The sequence below is a fragment of the Aulonocara stuartgranti genome (genome assembly GCF_965226115.1).
Source record: "Aulonocara stuartgranti genome assembly, chromosome: 18".
NCBI lineage: Eukaryota > Metazoa > Chordata > Actinopteri > Cichliformes > Cichlidae > Aulonocara > Aulonocara stuartgranti.
Genome location: NC_138954.1, coordinates 16,275,384 through 16,296,268, shown reverse-complemented (window position 1 = coordinate 16,296,268; position 20,885 = coordinate 16,275,384). Strand labels below are relative to the sequence as shown.

At 39.8% G+C, this 20,885-nt stretch overlaps 1 protein-coding gene across 2 annotated transcripts in view; it reads left to right on the top strand.

The window, feature by feature from the left end:
• The window catches only part of asic1c (acid-sensing (proton-gated) ion channel 1c), a gene marked incomplete at its 5' end in the record, with an annotated part of 117,659 nt that overhangs the window by 83,614 nt on the left and 13,160 nt on the right, over positions 1-20,885 (top strand). For both annotated transcript variants that reach the window (XM_082512735.1, XM_082512736.1), the window contains 2 exons: positions 16,468-16,618; positions 17,202-17,329. In XM_082512735.1, coding sequence (XP_082368861.1) covers positions 16,468-16,618; positions 17,202-17,329 — 279 coding nt within the window. The remainder of the gene's footprint in view (positions 1-16,467; positions 16,619-17,201; positions 17,330-20,885) is intronic.

Here is a 20,885-nt window from a genome sequence, read left to right as displayed (position 1 = left end):
CCAAATGTTCTAAATATTTGTCTCCGATCACAAAAATCTAAAGCACATAATGTCACAGGAACAATGTCATTGTAGAGATGAAAAGGTAATTTGTCTTAACTTGTGTGCCTTCATTTTTTTTTTTTTTTTTTTGTGAACTCCAGTTTTTCCTTCTCAATTTTCAGGTCTTTACGAAAGAAATAAAATTATGTCAGCAGAATCTGAGCGGAACTTAATCGTCCTGCTGCAGAGACAGGGGAAGGGTTGTATTTCGATGAAATGGGCCATTGATTTGAGTGATGAAAACCCAGCCTGAGACGGGTGTCTCATGCTGCACAGTTTCTTTGGGAACCAGCAGTGAAACAGAGGCAAACGATTTATACTAATTACCTAGCTGTTCTAATGTAGCGCTACTGTTGCTATTTATTTCTTTTTTTGTTAGTGACAGTGATTCACATTAAAAGAAAAGGTTTGGCTTTTCAACTCAAACCAAACCTGACACCTACTATGAAGACTTGCACATTTAAATGACTCATCAGGTTTGAGTCATATTCTCAAAAACAACACAGCGCATATGAGCTAATAAAGATACATTTTGATATCGCTGTGATCAGTCAGATGACCTTGGCTTCTTCACATCCCTGCATACAAAGGGCACATTTCAGCTAAATGTCAGAAACTGGAGATGCTCGGAGGGCCTAAGTATAGAGGGGACTAATTAAAGATTCATAGAGCTGCCTGAATTCCCCCTTCCTCGATTCCCTCGGCCTGCTGATCTTTCTGTGGGAGGCTGAGAGGCAGGTCCTCTCATAGGAGATAAGATGGGATGGAATTGAGATTACCCATTATATACTTCAGCAACATCAACACAAAATGACTCACACAAGGTCTAGACAACATCCGACAATTAGCTCTGTGTATGTGGAAAAACCTGAGAAAATATATGCACTGAATCATTCAGATACCTCTGCTGATGCACTTAATTGATCCATTTTGGTATGGCTTTTAAAAGGACATCATTAGAATAAACATACGGCTCGATTTTCCTATTTAAACCTCTTAGTACAAAGTTTTGCAGCTATTCGACCATATTAGTTGTAGCATACTAATACTTCACTTTAGTTTGATAACATTTTTCAGATGTCCTTTCGGATCTATTTCAGTACATGCATGCGTGTACGTATGTGTAGCATTTTAGACAAAGTAACAGTGGCTGGAGAAACTTGGCATGCCTGACAGTGACAGGAAAGACCAGATGTTTCAGCTAATGAGCTGGGTATGGGTGCAGTCATATTGAGAAATCTCATAGGGGAAATATCAGCGCCCCCAAGTGCAATCACTCCCTTTGCATCAAGTAATGAAATATTTTTTGGGGGGAGAGATGCTGTAATTTGCTGGTGGAGAACGACTCTCGTATATTTAAAAGCTGGCAGATGGTAGAGGCTGGGAATGTTCTGCCCATGCGGTGCTCTAAATATGCATAGAAACATAGCCTTGAATGTCCCTGGATCAGTCTGTGGTAACAAGCCGTGCTCAGATTACAGTTTTTGGTAGCTAGGACGCTGTATATGACACAACATCACATTAAAGAAAACCATTTTTAGATTATAATATATATGATTTGCCAAATAAGTGTCTTGGTGGAGGCTTTACTTCATTATCAAATTAATCTCATGCCTCCATCTTGGTGCCTTACTGTCTGTGAAGTGGCGTGTGATTGATTACCTCATTAATACTCAAAAGCGTAAGCACCCCAACACACCCTGAATCATTGCTGTGGATTAAGCCTGCAAGACTAGCTCACACCAAATAAATCATCTGTCATTGTGTATATGCAGGATGCATGCCGAAGCTGGTGTAATATCATTTCAATCGATCACCAGCTCAGCACTTTAGCCGGCCCATGCCACTGCAGAGAGCTGATCCTAACATGTTTATCCCGTTACGCTTGATCTTCTATGTTGTCACTGAACTTCCCGTAGATCTATTAGTTTATGGTGTAACAAAAGACCTTTGGTTTAAACTTCCTTTTTAATATTACATTAAGTCTTGCCTGCCAAAGCTAGAGCCAGGAGCTGGTGTTTTACTTTATGCGCTGCAGTATTGTCTGGAGGCTGATGTTGGCTTTGGAGGTCAAAGAAAAGAAAAAGGTGAGTAAAAGAAGCAGAAGACAGGATTGAGCGTCAGAGATGCAGACAGAGAGAGAAAACAGGCAACGTGGAGAAAAGTACAAAAGAATAGCTCCTTATACCAGAGAGAGGTGGAAAGGGTGAAAAGCGACAAATAGATCTGAAGGGGAGCGCTGACACAAAATGGAAACAAATGAGAAAGACAAAACAGAAAAAGAGGCTGCGCTGTGCTTAGATTGAGGTGGGACTGGGACTCAGCTGAGCACTGACACCATCACTGTGATTCAGCCTGCTTTGGAGCAGAGCCACTGCCTCGATGCACAACTGGAAGCATTAGGAGAGATGAAAGGAAGAAGGTGTGTGAAGGAGCACAAAATTACACTGCTGCCTAGAGCATGAAAAGGAGAGTAGAGATAAAATAGAGTATAGTGCAAACAATGAAATAAACAAATCTGACGCACCGAGCGTAGATGACAGGCCAGATTACAAATACTTAATGTGTTTATTCCAGTACTCAGTATCAGAAAAGATTACTGTGAAAATCGCTGTTACTCTAAGTGCAGCATTGGCAGTCCAGTCAATGGCACTGAGGAGGAATACTGAAGGAATTCATGGAGGGGATGCTGTGTGAGGGTGCTTTATGCTGACTTGCACATCCAGCATACGACCATAGGCAGACATCGGAGGTGCCTGTTGACAGAACCTCTTAAGTTAATTGGCTTGTTAGGTGGAGACACCGGACACAAATATGGCTCTGTCCAAAACCAATAGAGCCATTATGTTTTGTTGTAGATTATCAGCCTCCTGGCATCATGATATTCAAACAACAGCATGCATTGTACTCCCAAGTTTTCCTAATCTACTGAACACAGATGGAGCACAAATGACTAATGGTTCATATCACAAGTTCTTTTGATTTTTGATTGCCTCAGAAGCCATATTTAGCTTTTTTTTTTTCCTCCACTAATGGCCTCTGGGATCTACATCCTGGTCTCTTAGCCAATATGTTATGCACTGCACCTTTCAAAGTGTGGAGTTGCTTTCTGAGATTACTCTTCAAGACTATTTGGTCAATATCATAGACTGTATATAAAAGATGAACCCACTGGTTTGTGATACCTTGTTGTGAAACATCAGCATTAGTAATTTGGCCATGTTTGTGCCATGTTGTTGTTGTTTTTAAGGCAGAATTGATCATATATGGACAAATGGAGTATACTGCATAGCTCCATTAAACTGACACCATCACCAGGTATTATTGCTAAGTAACATGCAAATGAATGATCCGCACAGCAGGCCATCTATTTTTTTCTTTCAGATAAATCCACTAAAATATCTGAAAACACCACAAACATGCTGCAGAGATCCAGTTCAGTCAATTAACAGGGGTGAAGCCTACTAAGCCTACCAGTGAGTTAAAGTGGAAATGGCCTAACTTTAAGCCTTAATGCAGTTTAAATAGTAAAGCTATAAAATAATTTATCACCTTTTTTAGTCATCTTGAAGTAATAAATTACCCATAAATACCAAAATAAATTTTTGTACCAGCATGTGAACATGTTTACATTTCTGCTATTTTTGTTACTTTGCATCGTCTTAATTTTTCAACCCGTTGCACCTTTAGACAGAAGAGCTTAGACATCACCTATTGTTGGAAATGCCTTATTATTAGGCCACACCTCTTTCAATACAGGTGTTTTCACTGCCACGAGCTTAAACTTGTATACAGTCAAGCACCTAGTAATGCAGTCTGCCTTAACAAACATTTTGAAAGATTATGCCGTTCTAAAGAGCTCACTGGATTCTGTGAGATTTCTTTCCTCCTAGATGACTAAGTGATTTTTATTTTTGTATGTACTGTATGTTTGTATTTATTTGTTCAGACTGCAGTATAGTAAGATTTAAAGTAGCTGAGTAGCTTCAGGGTTCACCTGAAGGTTCTGAAGGTAAATGAAAGAGAATCTAATATCTAAATGAGGTCTGTTCTGTGAATTGCCTCTAAATTTAACTTATGGGCTTCTTTCAGTACCGAGCCCTGGAAGAGAGGCAAACTGACTGTTTTATTAATGCTGAGAGTTTTAAAGTCGTGCTGCTATGGAATGTAAACGATGCAAAGAAACAGACGAGACATTTTTGTCTGAGACATATATCACCATATCGTCAGCATACATCTGTAAACCTGCCCCATGACTGCGGTGAATGATTTATATATTAACTGAAGTGGAGTGTTAGAGAGGTTAGAAAGGATGGTTTTTTCATTATTAATAACAACTCAGCGATTAATGTGACATGCTGAGTTAATAACAACTCAGCCTGTCACAGTCAGATATTATAAACGCAGTGTGACATGCTGCATATGAATGCATCAAAACACTATGTAACTCATTTATATCACACACACACACACATGCATACTTACATAGGGTCTTAGCCTTACTATATAAAGTGCCTTGAGGTGACTGCTGCTGTGATTTGGTGCTATAAAAATAAAAATTAATCGAATATAGTTTTATAGGTTAGAATAAGTGATTAATTAGTATTATTAACATACTGTTTTCAGTTACAAAGATTTCAATCTCTGTAAGGTTGTCAGAAAAATTAAATTTAGAACTCATACGACTAAGAATGTCATGATTTTATGTTGTGATTATGAATTGCAGCAAGTCAGCCACCAAGTGTCAGACCACATAAAGTACTGAGGCACCAATGTTGTGGTAACTCAGTAAGTGCACAGCTCCAAAACTACTCTGGCATCCTCTGGCATCTGCACAAAAATTCTGTGTCGGGAGCTTAGTGTCATGGGTTTTCATGGCCAAGCAGCTCCTGTAGGAGTAATGTGTGGGTGCCCAGGTACTTTTGCCCATATAATATACTTCATTGTTTGTTTTTTCAGTTGTGATTTTTAAACTATGAACGTGTAATTGGCTTTCAAAATTTGTATTCTGTAATAAAAGTCCTTTAAATGCTGGCGAGGGAGAGATTTGGTGTATAGCCTCAGGAACGTTTAAGGATATGCTTTTTATTCTTAACACATACATGAGGAGGGCAAAAAAAGTTCCTGATGGAATGCTGGGTTACACTGTGGCAATTTTAGACTGCTGGCAAGTGCTTATCCCTGAATGGATTCAGGGTACCAAAAGCCTCCAGCTGAGCAAACAAGATGTGGAAAAAAAGACATTATCCCTGCAAAAGTACCGGTGAGGAAATTCAAGGAGTGAGTTTATCAAAGTGTGACTGCAGGCTGCAGAGTGAAAGCTTGAGTGACAGCATTTCTTGGATTCTGCCTGGAATGGAACAAGGGAGAAAGACAGCAGGTGTAGCCAGCTGCATCTGTGTTTTATTGATACAGACTGCATCTGCCCTCCACCTGGTTTGCTTGGGAGGATATACTGTACATATGCTGCGCCAGAGATCTTTGTAATTACTCTACATTTTAAATAAGTAATGGGAGGGCACGTTTTTAACTGAACCAGAAAAAAACATGCTGCCTCAGCTCAACAAAACAGCACTTTTTTTGGGGGGGGGGAAATGTAACAAACAACAAGGACTAACATTTTTATGTCCAATAAATGTACACTGAATATGTTCCTTCTGAGCAGCTTTGGTGTATTTTTTGTTTAATTAATTTTCCTACGTTTAATAAATATTCCTATGGCAATATTTCTTCCTTTTGATGAATTTTATATGAGGCATTTCACAGTATAAGCCTCTCCTAGCAAAAATATCCACTCAGGGTTTCCGTGCACGACTGGTGCAGCATACAAAGTGGCTGTGTGAGAGGTTAGTTTCATTTAGAGGCAGGCCACAAGATGTCTCCCTCTGCTAAAGAAGCTGCCCGTCCAACAGAGTGACAGTCTGATTGCAAACATTTCTGCTCTGTCTGGCTGTCTCGTCCAGATTTGCATTTGTTTGGTCATTTTAAATCACAGTGTCTCTCAGCCTGTCTCTCAGCTGGCCTAAATCTAAAATTTGGAAATTCTCAGAGAGTTTTTCAAGTTTTCATGCAACGCCGAGTCTGACATGCTGCATAGCAATGAGGAATCCTGACCTCATAGAGAAAATGTTATGCTACTCAGTGTGCTCCGGCTTCATTTATTCAAGCTCTAAATAATATAAATTTTTATCTTAAAACTTTCAAGGCTGACACTGAATACTGTTTTTCTGTCAGTGCGGTTTGGCCTGCTGATCGGAAAATGTGCTGAGTGGAATAAATCAAACACGTTGCAGTCGGTGTAAAATGCAGTTCAAAGCCAACACAGGGTCATTTCTGTTTATGCATTAATCCTTTTGTCAACTGAATAAGCGACTGTTTTGATAAGCTTTAGATCAGTTTAGATTCTCCGAGGCTGACAAATGTTCTCTGATCTCAGCTTATCAAATGTTTAGATTTGTGTCTGACTTTAATATATGTTATTTGACTGGCGTTATTATAAAGGAGACGATCCCGAACTCTGCGGGGGAACTTTATATGATCTAATCAATACATCTTTTAATTAAAGGAAAACTATATATAATGTGCATGAGAGGGAGAGATTATTTAACAGACTGATTAATAATACATGTACTATAATAGCAGCATCCTTTTTATGTGCATTTTCAGTAAGCAGGCATTAGGGCATTGGGACAGATGAATTAATTATTTTCATTATTAATTAATCTGAAAGTTATTTTCTTGGTTAACTGTTTGCGCTCTCTATATGTTATAGAAGACTAAGAAATAACGAAAAGCTGAAAACAGTGTTTGGCATTTTTGCTTAAGATTTTCCTAAACAGCTCATAAATACCCTAAATGACTAATCAGCTAATTAGCTAAGCTTTAATAGTGAGTGGACATTAATGCTGGGCATGTCTTGTGTCCAGCTTCTTCTCTTCCCCAGCTGCACTCTGTGAGGTTGTGATGTGCATCTAATTGCTGCCAGGATTTCATTTGGTGTTGAACATTCTCACTGGCCCTTGAAGGAGCTCTCCCCTTTACTCAGTCAAAACTCTGCTCCTCCTCTAATGAGACCGCTGGGGTTTGCCTCGGCTTTGACATAAAAGAGGATGGTTAGTGTCATTCCCTGACAGCCTGAGGGATCACCGAGTTGCTCTTTAAGTCGGGCTAGTAATACAAAAATCTGAAAGAATAGATATTTCAAATGGTTCTGCTTTTCTTTGAGATGCTTATTTGAATTTGGTAATTTTTCTTATTATACCATGCTTCTTTACTGAGACACAGTTTAAATACATTTTCATCCAAAGGATGATAACAATAGCAGTATGTGAGCAGCAGACGTTTGTTTTCAGTACGGAGGATAGCAATTTTATTGGTAAGAAAAATCATTACATTTTGCCCAGAGTGCTATATATTCTTGTGTCAGTGCAGCACTGTGTTGGAGGGGATATTTTAATTAAATTAATGATTTGGGAAAGAGTTGACAAACAAACAGAGTTATGAAAGTTTTTCATATTAGAAAAAAGTTTGAAATCATTGCAGTGCTGTGATTACAGTCTGACACCAGATTTAAAGCTTTTGTCTTTATATTTGTCGTTAGCCCGGGAGTACAAAGCCCCTTTTTAATGCGATTATGTTGCTCTTCAATTCAGGAAATCTATAATTATTTTACACAAAAATGTATACAAAGAATAGTTACATTTGTCCAGTATTTACTTTTAAAGCTACAATACCTACTACTATAAAATCCCAGAATTATCAACTGACTCTAGTTTTAGTGTTTTTGGCTGAGCTCTGACTGTGAGAACAGCAGCTCCGCCAATCTGCTGTTCAAACCTTCTGTTTGCAAGGGGCAGCCAATCAGAGAGGAAGTTGACTTATAGCGAGGGTGGCAAAACTAAAAAAAAAAATCTGCATGAATGAAAAATGAAATAAGATTTTCAAACTGTGAGTCATGCAAAGCCATCTAGTAGAGACCAAGAATAAAAAAAAGTTTTAGCCGGAAAGAAGCATAATAGGTCCCTTTTAAGTACACGGTTTACTTTTGTTTGAAAATACCACATCGAAAAAAGGATGGATAGCCGCTGTCAGACAGAGAGCACATGTTAAGAGAGTAAAGATGATTGTCATGTATTGCTAGTGCGTAACCTCTGGAGATCAGAGTAATGAAATTGCGTTTTGGTTCAAACTGCTGACGAGGGATGATTCTGAGACCACGGGAGCAGCCTGCCACACGCCTCCAAAAATAAATGAGCTCAAGCAATTAACTTACTAGTTAAATGCGCTTCATATCTATTGGCATCTTTCCAAAGACGATGAGAATAGAGGAAGTCTGTACAGCTGGTCAATAAATGGAGAAACAAGGCAGATAAGACGGTATTGTTGGGTGTCCTACTCTGCTGCTACTCATACAGCATTAGTATTCTTGTTCTCCTTATTTTGCCTGGATGACTTTACTGGGTCTGAAACAGAGGTTGTCAAGTGTCGTGTCAGTACAAATCAAATATCAAAATTTGACTGGATCGCTGTCACTGAAAAGAGCTCGTCATGTCAGTCTGGTTTTCCTGCCATGTTGTCTGCTCGATGTGAGACATTTATTTATCTATCTATCTATCTATCTATCTATCTATCTATCTATCTATCTATCTATCTATCTATCTATCTATCTATCTATCTATCTATCTATCTATCTATCTATCTATCTATCTATCTATCTATCTATCTATCTATCTATCTATCTATCTATCTATCTATCTATCTATCTATCTATCTATCTATTTATTTATTTATTTATTTATCTATCTATTTATTCATTTACTTATTTATTTATTTATTTATTTTGGGGGGGGGTTGCTTGCCCTATGATATTGATGGGGCACATTAAACCTGGATCCTTCCAACCTGTACAGGTTTCTCAACCAATTCTATAATTCAATTTCTTCCTGATTTCCCTGAGTATACTTTCTCATATGTGCATATCCTAAATTTGTTAGAGGTCCCCCCCACTTCGCTTTATTATCAGTCAGTCTCTATCATCTGGCTGCATGCCAGAATACTTTAAAGCAGTCACCATTTGTCTGTTTTAAGACCCCTCCCTGTATCCCACTGTTTTAGACAATTATAGGCCAATTTACAAATTGCTGTTCATTTCTAAAATCCTCAAGAAAGCTGTTGCTCATCAGCTACTTGAAATAGGGTAACAATATGTTGATAAATTCCAGTCTGGTTTTCAACAAAATTATAGCACTGGAACAGCGATACTTAAAATTACTAATGAGATTCTTATGAGCTTAGATAAAGGTAAGTATTCCATTTGAGTATTGCTTGACTTATTCGCCCTTCATTTTTATTTACAGATTATAGAGTTTCTGGGTCAGTATCTCTGGCACTTCTCTTTTTCAAATTTCATTTTTATAACTACATGTCCTCCTCAGCACCCCTGATATGTGGTGTCTCCCAAGGCTCAGTTCTTGGTCCAGTTCACTTTTCTTTCCATATGCTACTCCTGGATTATCTACTAAATAGCTACAAAGGAATCTGCTGCTGTTGCTGTGCTAATGATACTTGACTGTAGTTTTCTGTCAAGTATCATTTGGCAATATCTGCTCAAAAAATTGCTACTACTCTTGACCAGCAAAGATCATCCAGTCTTGTTTTCTGCTAAACTGCAAATAAAAATTAGCCATTAGCTAGTACTGGCTTCAAGTGAAATTCCAGTAAGACTTGTATTCCAGGGGTTCGCCCCTCAGTTGCTCTTATTTTGAAACCAGAGGTGATTATTTTGAGATTGAAGCTCACAAACTTTGTGTAGTTGTGTAGTTTTATACAAACTGTGAAGCACTTTATAACTGTGCGTTTTGAAAAGCACTATGCAAATAGTTATTCTAATTAAAGTTATTATTATTAAAGATACCCTATTTCTCCAATTAAACGCTTATCCAGTTGTTTTTATAGAATAAAGTGGTTCAGATATAAGGCTAAAAGAAAAGCAATACTGGGCATCTGTTGTGTCTGGAGGGCAAAAAGGATGGTTGGTGCAGACATGACATATAGTAGCTGTTAGAGCTAAATTCAGCCAATTAATTTACTTGTTTTGCTGCTGGAAAGCTAGAAAGGACACAGAGGGAAAGTAACCATTATTACTGTATTGAAGCTTTAACCTTCTCTATTCTTTGTTTTTCAGTATCCAGGCATTCATTAATCTTATCAGACTATTAATATCACGACTTTTGAACACAGAGGAAACAGTGTTGCTTTATTTTTGTAATGCATTTGTAAATTTGGCTTTAATAAAATGGCTGGGTAGAAATTCTTTTTATATAATTCTTTCTTTGAATCACATTTTGCTTCTTTGAAGATTAATAAACAACCTATATTTATCCTGCACTAGTCAGAAGCTTTGTTTTTTTCTAATCACACTTACACTAATGTATACTTTGCTGTCAGCACTGATTTTGAGGACAGCACAAACCAAGACAGAATAATTTCCGATGAATATCTTGACGCGATCACCACAGACAGCACAATAATTTAATAACACGACATGTGAAAATAGAAGAGATACCACGAATAAATTAGTGGTGTTTCTTGGCACTTTAAAGTAGATTTGATGGCTGCTGGGCTGCTTGAAGTGCCATGTGTCTAATTCAATGTGACATATCAGACTTTCCTGTGGATTACGTGCAAGCATTTATTTTGAGCCCATTTTGCTCTTACAGGGGTAATTTGACATTTATCTGCTTAGGTGTGATGCAGGGTTTTGCAGACCATCATCTATATGTTGAAGCGTTGTACTGCCGCCAGGTGGCAGTGTCAAAAATATGTGGAACAGTTTCTTTTAATTGTGTTTATGTTGTTTATCTTAGCCCCTTCCCCAGAAAAGACAGAGGTTGTAAAGAACTCCTTTGTAGGAAAGTGTAACCACTTTAAAAAAAACAAAACAGTAACTGATCCGCAGCCCTCGTCAGTGCTTTTTATAAATGCTGTTTTAGAAGCTATATCTAGCTACTCCCTTCTTCACAAGGGGTCCCACAGTGGGGAGCTGTGTTTGAAGTAACATCAGATTCCCTTCCTGACACAACCCCAAGAGGTTAGCTTCTTCTGGGACTAAAGCAGGGATTGTTTGACGATTGAGTATGACGCTGGAGCCAGTTAGCTTAGCTTAGCATAAAGCCTAAAAGATCAGGTGAGGCTAGCCTGGCTCTGCCCAAAGATGACAAAATACTCTTAATATCACAATGAAATCATTTCATATTTATATAGATGATAGATTTTAGTTGGCTGTCCAAAGACTGTCTATACTTCCTTAGAAATTACAACCTGAAAAAGCAGAACGTTAAAACAAACTGTTGCCCAGCTCAGGGCTGATGCTCTGAGCTGATGAAGTAAAATGACCATGATATGTACATCAGATCTCAGTTTACTGCTCATCAAGGGGATCATTTTAGTGTCAGGTGTAATAGTTTGCTTTGTTTTTGTTTTATTAACATAAAAGGCCTGAGAAATTTCTGTTTGGTGTAAATACATCTCTTCAGATGCGGTAACCTCCTGGATTCTTGAGCAGCCAGGGCAGGGCTAGCCAACTGTGCTTCGCATTTACCCAAATACTAATCTCTATGCACATGAATCTGCCTGTGAAATGCACATTATCCCAAATAAATGAACATAAATGGTAGTTTATGTTGCTGAGCGCTCCTGTTGCTCTTGTCGCCCTTCTCTTTATTTATCTCTAGGAAGATTAATGATTGTATCCAACAGTTGGACGGTGACCACTGGTTGCATGCAACTTATTACAAGGCACTGTGGGATACTTTAAGTCCACTGCAGAGGGACAGCAGCTGTAATTTCAGGAATTAGCTTAAATTATTAAACGATAGCCGATCGGTTACTTGAATTCTTCATTTGTAATATCTCAGCCTTTTTGCAAAAAGCCAGGTTTATGCCCTCAAATACTGAAATAATTTACATGAATATGTTATTATTGTGTTAACAGAATCAGTTGGTAGATCCTCTCTGGCATTTAATCAGTGAAACCCAGACTCTACGAAGCCCGAGAGTCATTTACACTCGTTTGTGTTATATTAAAATAAGTTCATTCCAATTATTTTTTATTAGCTCCCACCATCCAAACCTGCAGATGACACCCTCTGGTCTAAGTCTGCACAGTAATAAAACATTTTTTCTTTCTATTTTTAACTTTGCGCAATAATTTTTTACAACCATTTGTCACCTCAGCTTTGATCAGGTTACCCAGCCAATACTCGCATTACAGATTGAAATTATTCCAGCTAAAATAATGGGGGGAAAGTATCACTTTCTGCCAAACACAGTCCTCTGATAGTCTCACTAAATGGAGCAAAGCACCTTTAATATCAGCCAGAGCCACATCTGCATGCAGCAGGATGTCAGCCCTCATTACTCTGCATTTGTGAAATTAAACTTGAAACTGGAGCAAAAGAAGATCACAGATCGTACTGTGACATATTTTTCTAACACATTTTAAAGGATATTTAGCTGTTTTTCTCCAACTTGCTGCCTCCCTTTCAGTCTTCAATTATATAGACATATCGACCCATGAGCGAGCGATGCTTCAATATTAAAGAACTTCAGACTTCATCTTTTTTTTTTTTCTAGAGGAATTTCTTTAGCACAATTATTTGTACTTTGATCAATACCACCACCAACCCCCTCCTCTCTATACCATTGGAGGTGCACTTCATCACCGGAGGAAAACAATTTCATCCAGTGGCTCCACCTCATTCTCCAGTCGACTGTAGAGGGAGTGAGTAGGGGGGCAACAAGCTTTATATTCCTTTCTGCGGGCTTCAAGTCAACACACTAAAAAGCATCTCTTCAATCTGTGGAAAAAGGGAGGAGTTGGGTTCTGGGCAGCTACTGCACAAAAAGAGAAACCACTGAAATCTGCAAGTATTGTCTGGCACTGGAGAGGGGGGATGGAGGAGTGAAAGATCTGAGCAACAGGGGTAAGCCTCTCCGAATTTTCAAAGTGATTACCTCTGGGAGTGAAGCTGTCGCTTACATCTGCAATTATCACGTCCATTTGTCTATTGACGAAGGAGTGTGGATAGTTACGCTGGATGTTTCTGTTAATGGAGTGATTCAGCTGTTTTTCTCATAAAGGAATCATTATGTAAATCAATTTTACATCCCCCAAGGAGCACAGTTCCTTTGTTTATATCTTCATGGCAAAGTGTTTTCAAGCCTGAACAGTGGGACAGCTGCATGTTAGGACTCCAGTTGCTGCTACCTGGATTTTTTTATACACACACGCGCTGTTACACACATATTAAGGTGCATGTCGAGAAAATGTGTAAATTGTAGTCTAGTGGGGGCAGCTGAGAAACTGCACTTGACAACGAAGCACTTTCCTTGACTCGCAATTAAGGTTTAAGACTCCACATCCGAATCTGTTTCCATGGAGCCAAACAAATCAAGTGATGCCCAGAAGCCCCCTCTTCAGAACCCACAGTCCAGCTCGCTGAAAGCAACATGGAACGAGATCACGGTGGATTTCATAATGAGGACCAAGATCCACGGTTTGAAGTTTGTCTTCTCTCCGGACAAGTCGAAACCGCAGCGGGTCATCTGGATCATGGCCTTCTTCCTTTGTCTGAGTCTCCTCTTCACCTGGTCCTGGAATCGAATCCTCTATTTGATGTCCTACCCCGCTGTCACCAAGATCTACATGGTCTGGGCTCACAACATGTCCTTCCCAGCCGTTACCTTCTGCAACAAAAATGTTTTCCGGGTATCCTCTCTGACTAAAGATGACCTGTATCACAGCGGCTACTGGTTGGACCTCCTGTATCATAATCACACAGTCATAAAGAGGAGCCTGTCTATCCTTAAAGACAATCACAAGCAGGGTCTGCTCACTCTCCTGGACTTCAGCAGCTACACCCCACCCCCCAATTATCCCACCAACACCACGGAGATGATGGGTCGGCTCGGTCACCAGCTCGAGGACATGCTGCTGGAGTGCAGGTTTCGTGGGGAAACCTGCACCTACAAAAACTTCAGCACTGTATGTACAGAAAGAGAGATGGTGTTTGCCAGGTGTGGATGTGAGCGTTGTTTATATGGGGTATTAATAATTCATGTTAGCATTTGACAAAGCTACAGCAGGCATTCTCTCCAGGTCTTTTAAGTCGTTGATGTTTCAGAGCTGCAAAACAAGCCTCTCCTGCTTTTTGCCTTTAAGACATGACAGCTGTTCCCTCATTAAAACCCATGTCTCCTTAAAATTCACTCAACAGCACAAACACAATGATGTGGCTTCAGTGTCTGCTGTATTTAAAGGTTTCGTATTTGGCTATGTTGACTGGCTATTTCCTGAGTCCCTCTAATGTCGTTTTTGCTTTATAACATGACAACATTTGGGCGAAAATTGAGCGCATTAATAATTCAGACGTCATAAATCAGTTCAAATTAAAATTTCAGCGTCTCTAATTAAACATCTGTTGGGCACGAGGAGGATATGCGTCAAAATATGCAGCTGAGTTTCCCATTTAAACGCACCAGACGTGGATCCATTACAGCCATTCATCTCTGAATAACTGAAGCGAGAAAGTGAGTGACATTTGCAAACCATAGTCCCGCTCTTCCGCGTGGTGATATCTTGAGTAAATACATTCGCACACAAACCGGTAGCTTATAACGTCATTAGAAAATATTAGCAAGGGCGACTGGGGAAGTTTCTGCAGTGGTAAGCCTGCATGCAGAGGGACTGAGAATATTTTAAACCTGGCAAGACACATCCAGATATAAAACCCTCACCTGTCACAGGCGTCACATTTAGCTCCCTGCCTTTGCTGAGGTGGGTCTGAACAGCTAGATCCAAGTCATAAAAATCAAACATGTAACTGTGACAGCTTCAGCTGATGTGAGACATTTACAGTGGGAAGTCTTACAGGCTGCAAGAGGTCAGCTACCCATGGTGGCTTCATAGCAACGGAGAGGCTTTAAAATCTTCAAATTCTCTGTTTTTGGCCAGATTGATGGCTTGCGATATGCAGGATTTACATTTTGCTATCTGTTTGTTGCTCTTGAGCAACTCATATTGGGTCTGCGGCATGGATGATTGATGCTCTCATTTGATCTAAACATAAATATGAATATTTTAAAACAGTCATAAATTGTATGATGTGTATAGGCACTCCCTCATTATATAGCCAGCAGGGAGGGGGGAAACTTATCTGTGTGAGATGGATGTGAGTCTGTCTGGGTCTGGATGTTGAACGCTGAATCTGATCTCTCGAGATCAGCTTTGCCATGCTGGCTGAGTTTTAACCAGCAGCCCTCTTTCTATGACCTTACCACAGTAGAAATGAATCCAAACTTCAGTCCTTCCTGCACATCAAAAATCTCATGCTAGCAGCACACATTTTTGTTACGATGATGAGAAAAGGAAGTCTATTAGGGCAGCTATGATCATTAAAACAGGACTTTAAGGTCTGTAAGTTTTCACTTTTACCTGAGATTGATTTCAATTCATCATTACATAAAATAATATTGTAATTCAAAAGTTTACAAGCACAGATTGCAAACTATACATCACAGAGTGAAACTTAGATAACATAAATTTAAATTAATACTTCTGAATTGGCAATGTTTTTGAGAGTAAGAACATTTGCAACTGCCAAAGTTTCATCGACACTCATTTTCATTTATTTATGTCCCCTTTTGGCTTCCGTACTATGATTCTCTTGTTTAGCCATAACTTATCGCATTTTAATGTGTAGCCGTTGATGTGAACACAAACAGCAGGTTGCTGCACACGTCATGATGATGAACATCTTGAAATGCTTATAGTTTGTTTAAATCTATGGAGAGTCGATGATTTTAATTCTACATTTTCATTCTTCTTGACTGATTTATATTTACTTGCTTGGTAGATGACATAGAAATTTTTCAATTATAGGTAAAAGCCATAAAATTGAAAAAGAAAAAAATCCCCTCTGGGGCACAGAACCTGAAATTAAATTATTTAAACATAGAAGAAAATCTACTATAGTGATTGCACATCAAACATTAAATCCTGCTAAGCTTTCCTGGCAGAGGTTTGGTCTATTAAGAAGTTTATAAAGCAAAATACAAAAATGTCTGCTTGTGTGTCCAGATTCTTCCCCCTCATATGTTTCTCATTAAGTGATGGCAAAATAGTAAATTCAGTCTAAATCACTCAGCTGCTACTGAGGAGCACTCATTACTTCCTCAAATCAGAGCCAGGTGCCTGTTTAAGACCTGCGCTGTCTTCTCTGATAATCACAAAATCTTTGGAATGATTACCTGCCCTGCACAATGTGAGACTGGCATGTAATATAGCTCGTGCTGCTGCACCGTGAAAAGGATCAAACTTTTTATTTGTGCTTATTTTTCTCTGTGTGTGTCCTATTTTTCTTACAGATTTACACACGGTATGGAAAATGCTACACTTTCAACTCGGGATTAGATGGCAACCCTTTGCTGACCACGTTAAAGGGCGGCACGGGGAACGGCTTGGAGATCATGTTGGATATTCAGCAGGATGAATACTTGCCTGTTTGGGGCGAGACAGGTCAGTGAAGCATTTTTACAGTAACATCTGATTTGCGCAGATTTCCATGTGGAAATCTCATCAGCTTGTTGGTTTATCCCTGAAGTCCTGACAACTGCCACAGTATTTTGTCATCTCCATGACAAGTGGATGCTCCACAGAGGAATGTTGTACATCTTTCACTTTACCTATAAATCTTTGCCTATATATTTTTTTGCACCACACTGAAGCAGACAAAGAAGTGATGCACTACCATGGTTAACCACTTATCATCTTGATATGTTTCTCCAGGTCTACAACTGACATCAGACCCAATAAAACTGCATTTACTGACTTATTGTTTCTCATTTATGGTGGACCACAACATAATGGGACCATATATTCATAAAATAAATAGCATGTAATTAATTCTGGTTCTAAATCTGTTTGATATTGAACCGGCACACTGACACAAGAGTTTATTTCTTATATTAGCTTCCATTAATATGATGAAAGCGGAGGGGTAGAAACCCTGGATTAATGTGACTGCTGGATCGCTAAACAGCACTGGTTTCCGTCGATGACCGTACATGTTGTTGTATTTTCTGGCGTGCTGTATCCACAGATGAGACCTCCTACGAAGCAGGCATCAAGGTTCAGATCCACAGCCAGGACGAGCCTCCTTTCATTGACCAACTGGGATTTGGTGTGGCACCTGGTTTTCAAACTTTTGTGTCATGTCAGCAGCAACTGGTACCTAACGTTCGGCCTCCTCTCCGACCCCAGCGTCTTTTGCTCTGCTTCATCCTGTGTTCGTCTCAAAAACCCTTGCCAGCCAGTGTCCATCACCTCTGTGTCACAGAGCGCGGAGCAAAATCAGATCCAGATCTTAGTATTACCTTTGTGTTGAGATGCGCGTCTAATGTGTTACATAGACAGCCGATGAGTTGGGTTAGAGTAAATGAAACTTAGTTATAGCCGCCAAGAAGTACTGATAGAGCAGGGCCGAGTAATGATTGCATGCAGGAATATGAGCATACTGCGCTTATCAGAGCCAAAAAAGCTTTAGACTGCACAGCATGCAAAAAATATATAGCAGCTCAGGGTGTTTAGTTTACTTTTTTATATTGAGTCTTCATTACTTGGAGCTCAGGAGAAAGAAAAAGGACAACAGGTTTTTATTTGCAGCACTGAAAATCATCTCTAGTGACACTAGAGTAAAACAGAAGCCAGCAAAAAACATTGAGGACTAATCCACACAGCCAACTTCAGCAGTCTTTAATCATCGGACATTATCGCTGATTAACTCTTTTTAAAAACCCACACTTTACAGTTTTTAAAGAGAGACTTAATGTTTTCTTATGACTAACTGTTGGGATCGGCATTTAGCTAAAAGCTGACTATATCTTAAAGGAAATCTACTAAAACTGTCATAATGTTGTTTATGTCAGTTTGGACCATATAAAGGAGCCTGGTGCACTTCTCGTTACATTATTTTTTCTCCCAACACCAGTAATATGGAAAAAGCATGCGTTATTGGATGAGAAAGATGACCCACGGCTGTTTTGTAGACACATTTTAATATGTGCTATGATTTGATGACACGGTAAAAAGAGAAGCAAAATGGCCCGTGGCCGGTTTGTTGACCGAGTCCACGACACTGGCGTCACTGAAGGATGAAAAGCAATAACTATAGTTAAGCCCGAATTGATTGAAAAGCCCGTGTGCAAGGTCATAACGCTGAGCTCACATGGAATTTCCATCCAAATCTAATGAAACAATACGGCACTTATGTGATCTGCCAGGAGAACAAATTCAGACTCTGTTGCTTTTGTCCACACTAGCGTAGCTCACAAAGACAAAGAAAAGTCTTTGATTTTCAAACAGAAACACTGACAGAATAAGGAAATATCCTCTGACAAACAGAGAAGCACTCAGTGTAAATCCCAAGAAAATGGCGGCAGTGCCACAGAGGATTTTAGGTTTTTGCAGTGATTACCTTTGAGATCAAGTGTATTTGTGCCGCAGGCTCCTTAAAAATTTCCACCGTATAATCAGTTCTTGTGAAGTCATGATGTAACGGACGCCTGAGCAGCGCTTTAACTTAGTTTCTTTAGCAGTTAATTAAGCCTAATTGAAATGATTTTGCTCCTAAATTGAATTGGCTCGTTCACCTCACAAGCTTCAGCGTGCTAGCAGAATAACATGGGATGGTTGAGGCACGGTTGGTCTCGTGAAACAGACACATGGACACCACAAGAGATGACAAATGTAACTTTTGGGAACTTGCATAGAAATGTATCTTTCTCTCATTTTTCTCTCCTTCTCTCTGCAAATGTTGTTGGTGCTCAGAGTGTATCATCATTCAGCCATTTCCAAAAAAAAATAAACCTGCTCTGTTACTCACCATCACAGAGTTTCCTCCAGGAGGCAAAAGTGCATGGTTTGCCATTTACAATCATGACATGAGCGCCCACACCACTGACAGCTGAAAGACGTGTTTATGGCTTAAACGATGTGATGACTTAATTAGATTGTCATTATAAACTCTGGCCTGCATTCGTTTCACTCAGTGTCCAACGAGTGACATTGCTCTCGGTGCAATAAGAATAATAGCACTCGTGATTTCGAGGCTTTACATTTGTAAATCTTCTGTCGGAGGAGTTTAATTTTTAATAAGAGACTTTGACTTGTGAGCAAAGAGAGACATCGATACTCCACCACCAACAGTTAGAAGCGATCTGTAGCTCAAGACTGAGTGAAAGTAAGAAGAGAATGGCTGAATGACAACCTACCAGTCCTGCTTGGGACTCTGACAACAGGATGTTTGTCTGGAGGGGTCATTTTCTGTCCCCTTGCCTTACTTTATCTCCTCTTATATTTCGATAATGATGTGGGCTGTGTTCCCTCACCCCTTACCCCTAGATGAGACGTCCTATGAGGCCGGCATAAAGGTACAGCTTCACACTCAGTCAGAGCCTCCTTTCCTCCACGAGCTGGGCTTCGGGGTTGCCCCAGGCTTCCAAACATTCGTTTCCACCCAAGAGCAGAGGGTAGCGTATGACTGACTGGGCTTGCTGCATGCCACAAAATACTGTATTGTACATACTCATTAACTTCCACACTTTCATCTCCTGGTCCCGCCCTCTCCAAGGAATGGACCCATGTGTGCCCCCACCATCCCCCCCACCCCCTCCTCTGTGTGGCTGAAGCAACGATATGTAACAGCATCTGCAGTCTGTCCTTGTTGCCATCTCTGCTCTCTGTCCTCACCAGCAAAGAGCTGGAAGGGTGTTTTATTTCTTTGAGCCATTCATCCAAATCTGTGTCTTTATCAGAGCTGTTGTTTGGCTTTACCCTTTCACATCCACATCTGCTTTTGTAAGCATTTTGTTTTTGCTTATATGTGTTATCGGGGTGATCCACTGGACCTCTGCTTAATCTCATCTGCAGGGACCAGACAATGTGATTCATTAGGTTTTATTACCCATGAGAACTCTGGCATGAGTTTATAGTCTTGATTATATTGGGGGTTTTATCTCCAGTGTATCTCCACTTATGAGAGTCTGTGGGCTAGAAATGGAGTTCAATAAAGGCTTAATCATGTTTGCCAGTTTAAATCCACTTCTTCTGCGAATCACACTCTATCTCTGTCACTTTGTATTGGCTAAATGACAGTTACATTGTCAGAGTTAGCACCTGGTTAGAGCTGGTGGAAATGATTGGGAATTACAGTGAACCTTAATGTGACAATGGAGGTGTAAGTTCTCTGAGAAATTTCCCAAGAAGAAGCCTTTGGCAGAGATTGTTGGCTTGCTCCCCACTGCAGTTAGCGGCTGAATGCGCAACTACCCAAGCATCGCCGCCCTTCATAAATAATTGGCTTATTTTTGTCATGAAAATAGGTAGCAGGCAGAAAACAAGACACTTAAAAGGGGGGCTGGAAGTCTTGTTGGTGGTTAGAGGCCACGCTGTGCAGCACACCACAGAGGAAGTCCCTTTAACGTCGAAGCAGATCTCACACAAAATGGGGCACGCTGCTGCAGCTCCAAGACGGATGGCGAGGTCTAATGTTAAGTGTGAATTGGGTCCTTAAAATTCACTTGTTAAATATTCTTCCCTAATGGATTCATTTAGAATTCTCAGAGTTATTCATAAATGTAATGACCTGCTCTCACCTTATAATGAGAGTTCTACCACTAATGAGACCGCAAACTGAGTGTACACTACATCTCCTCCTGATTGCTAAATTCATAGGGATATTCAGGGTAGTTGTGTAATAAACTCTCACGGGCATCAATGAGAAAAT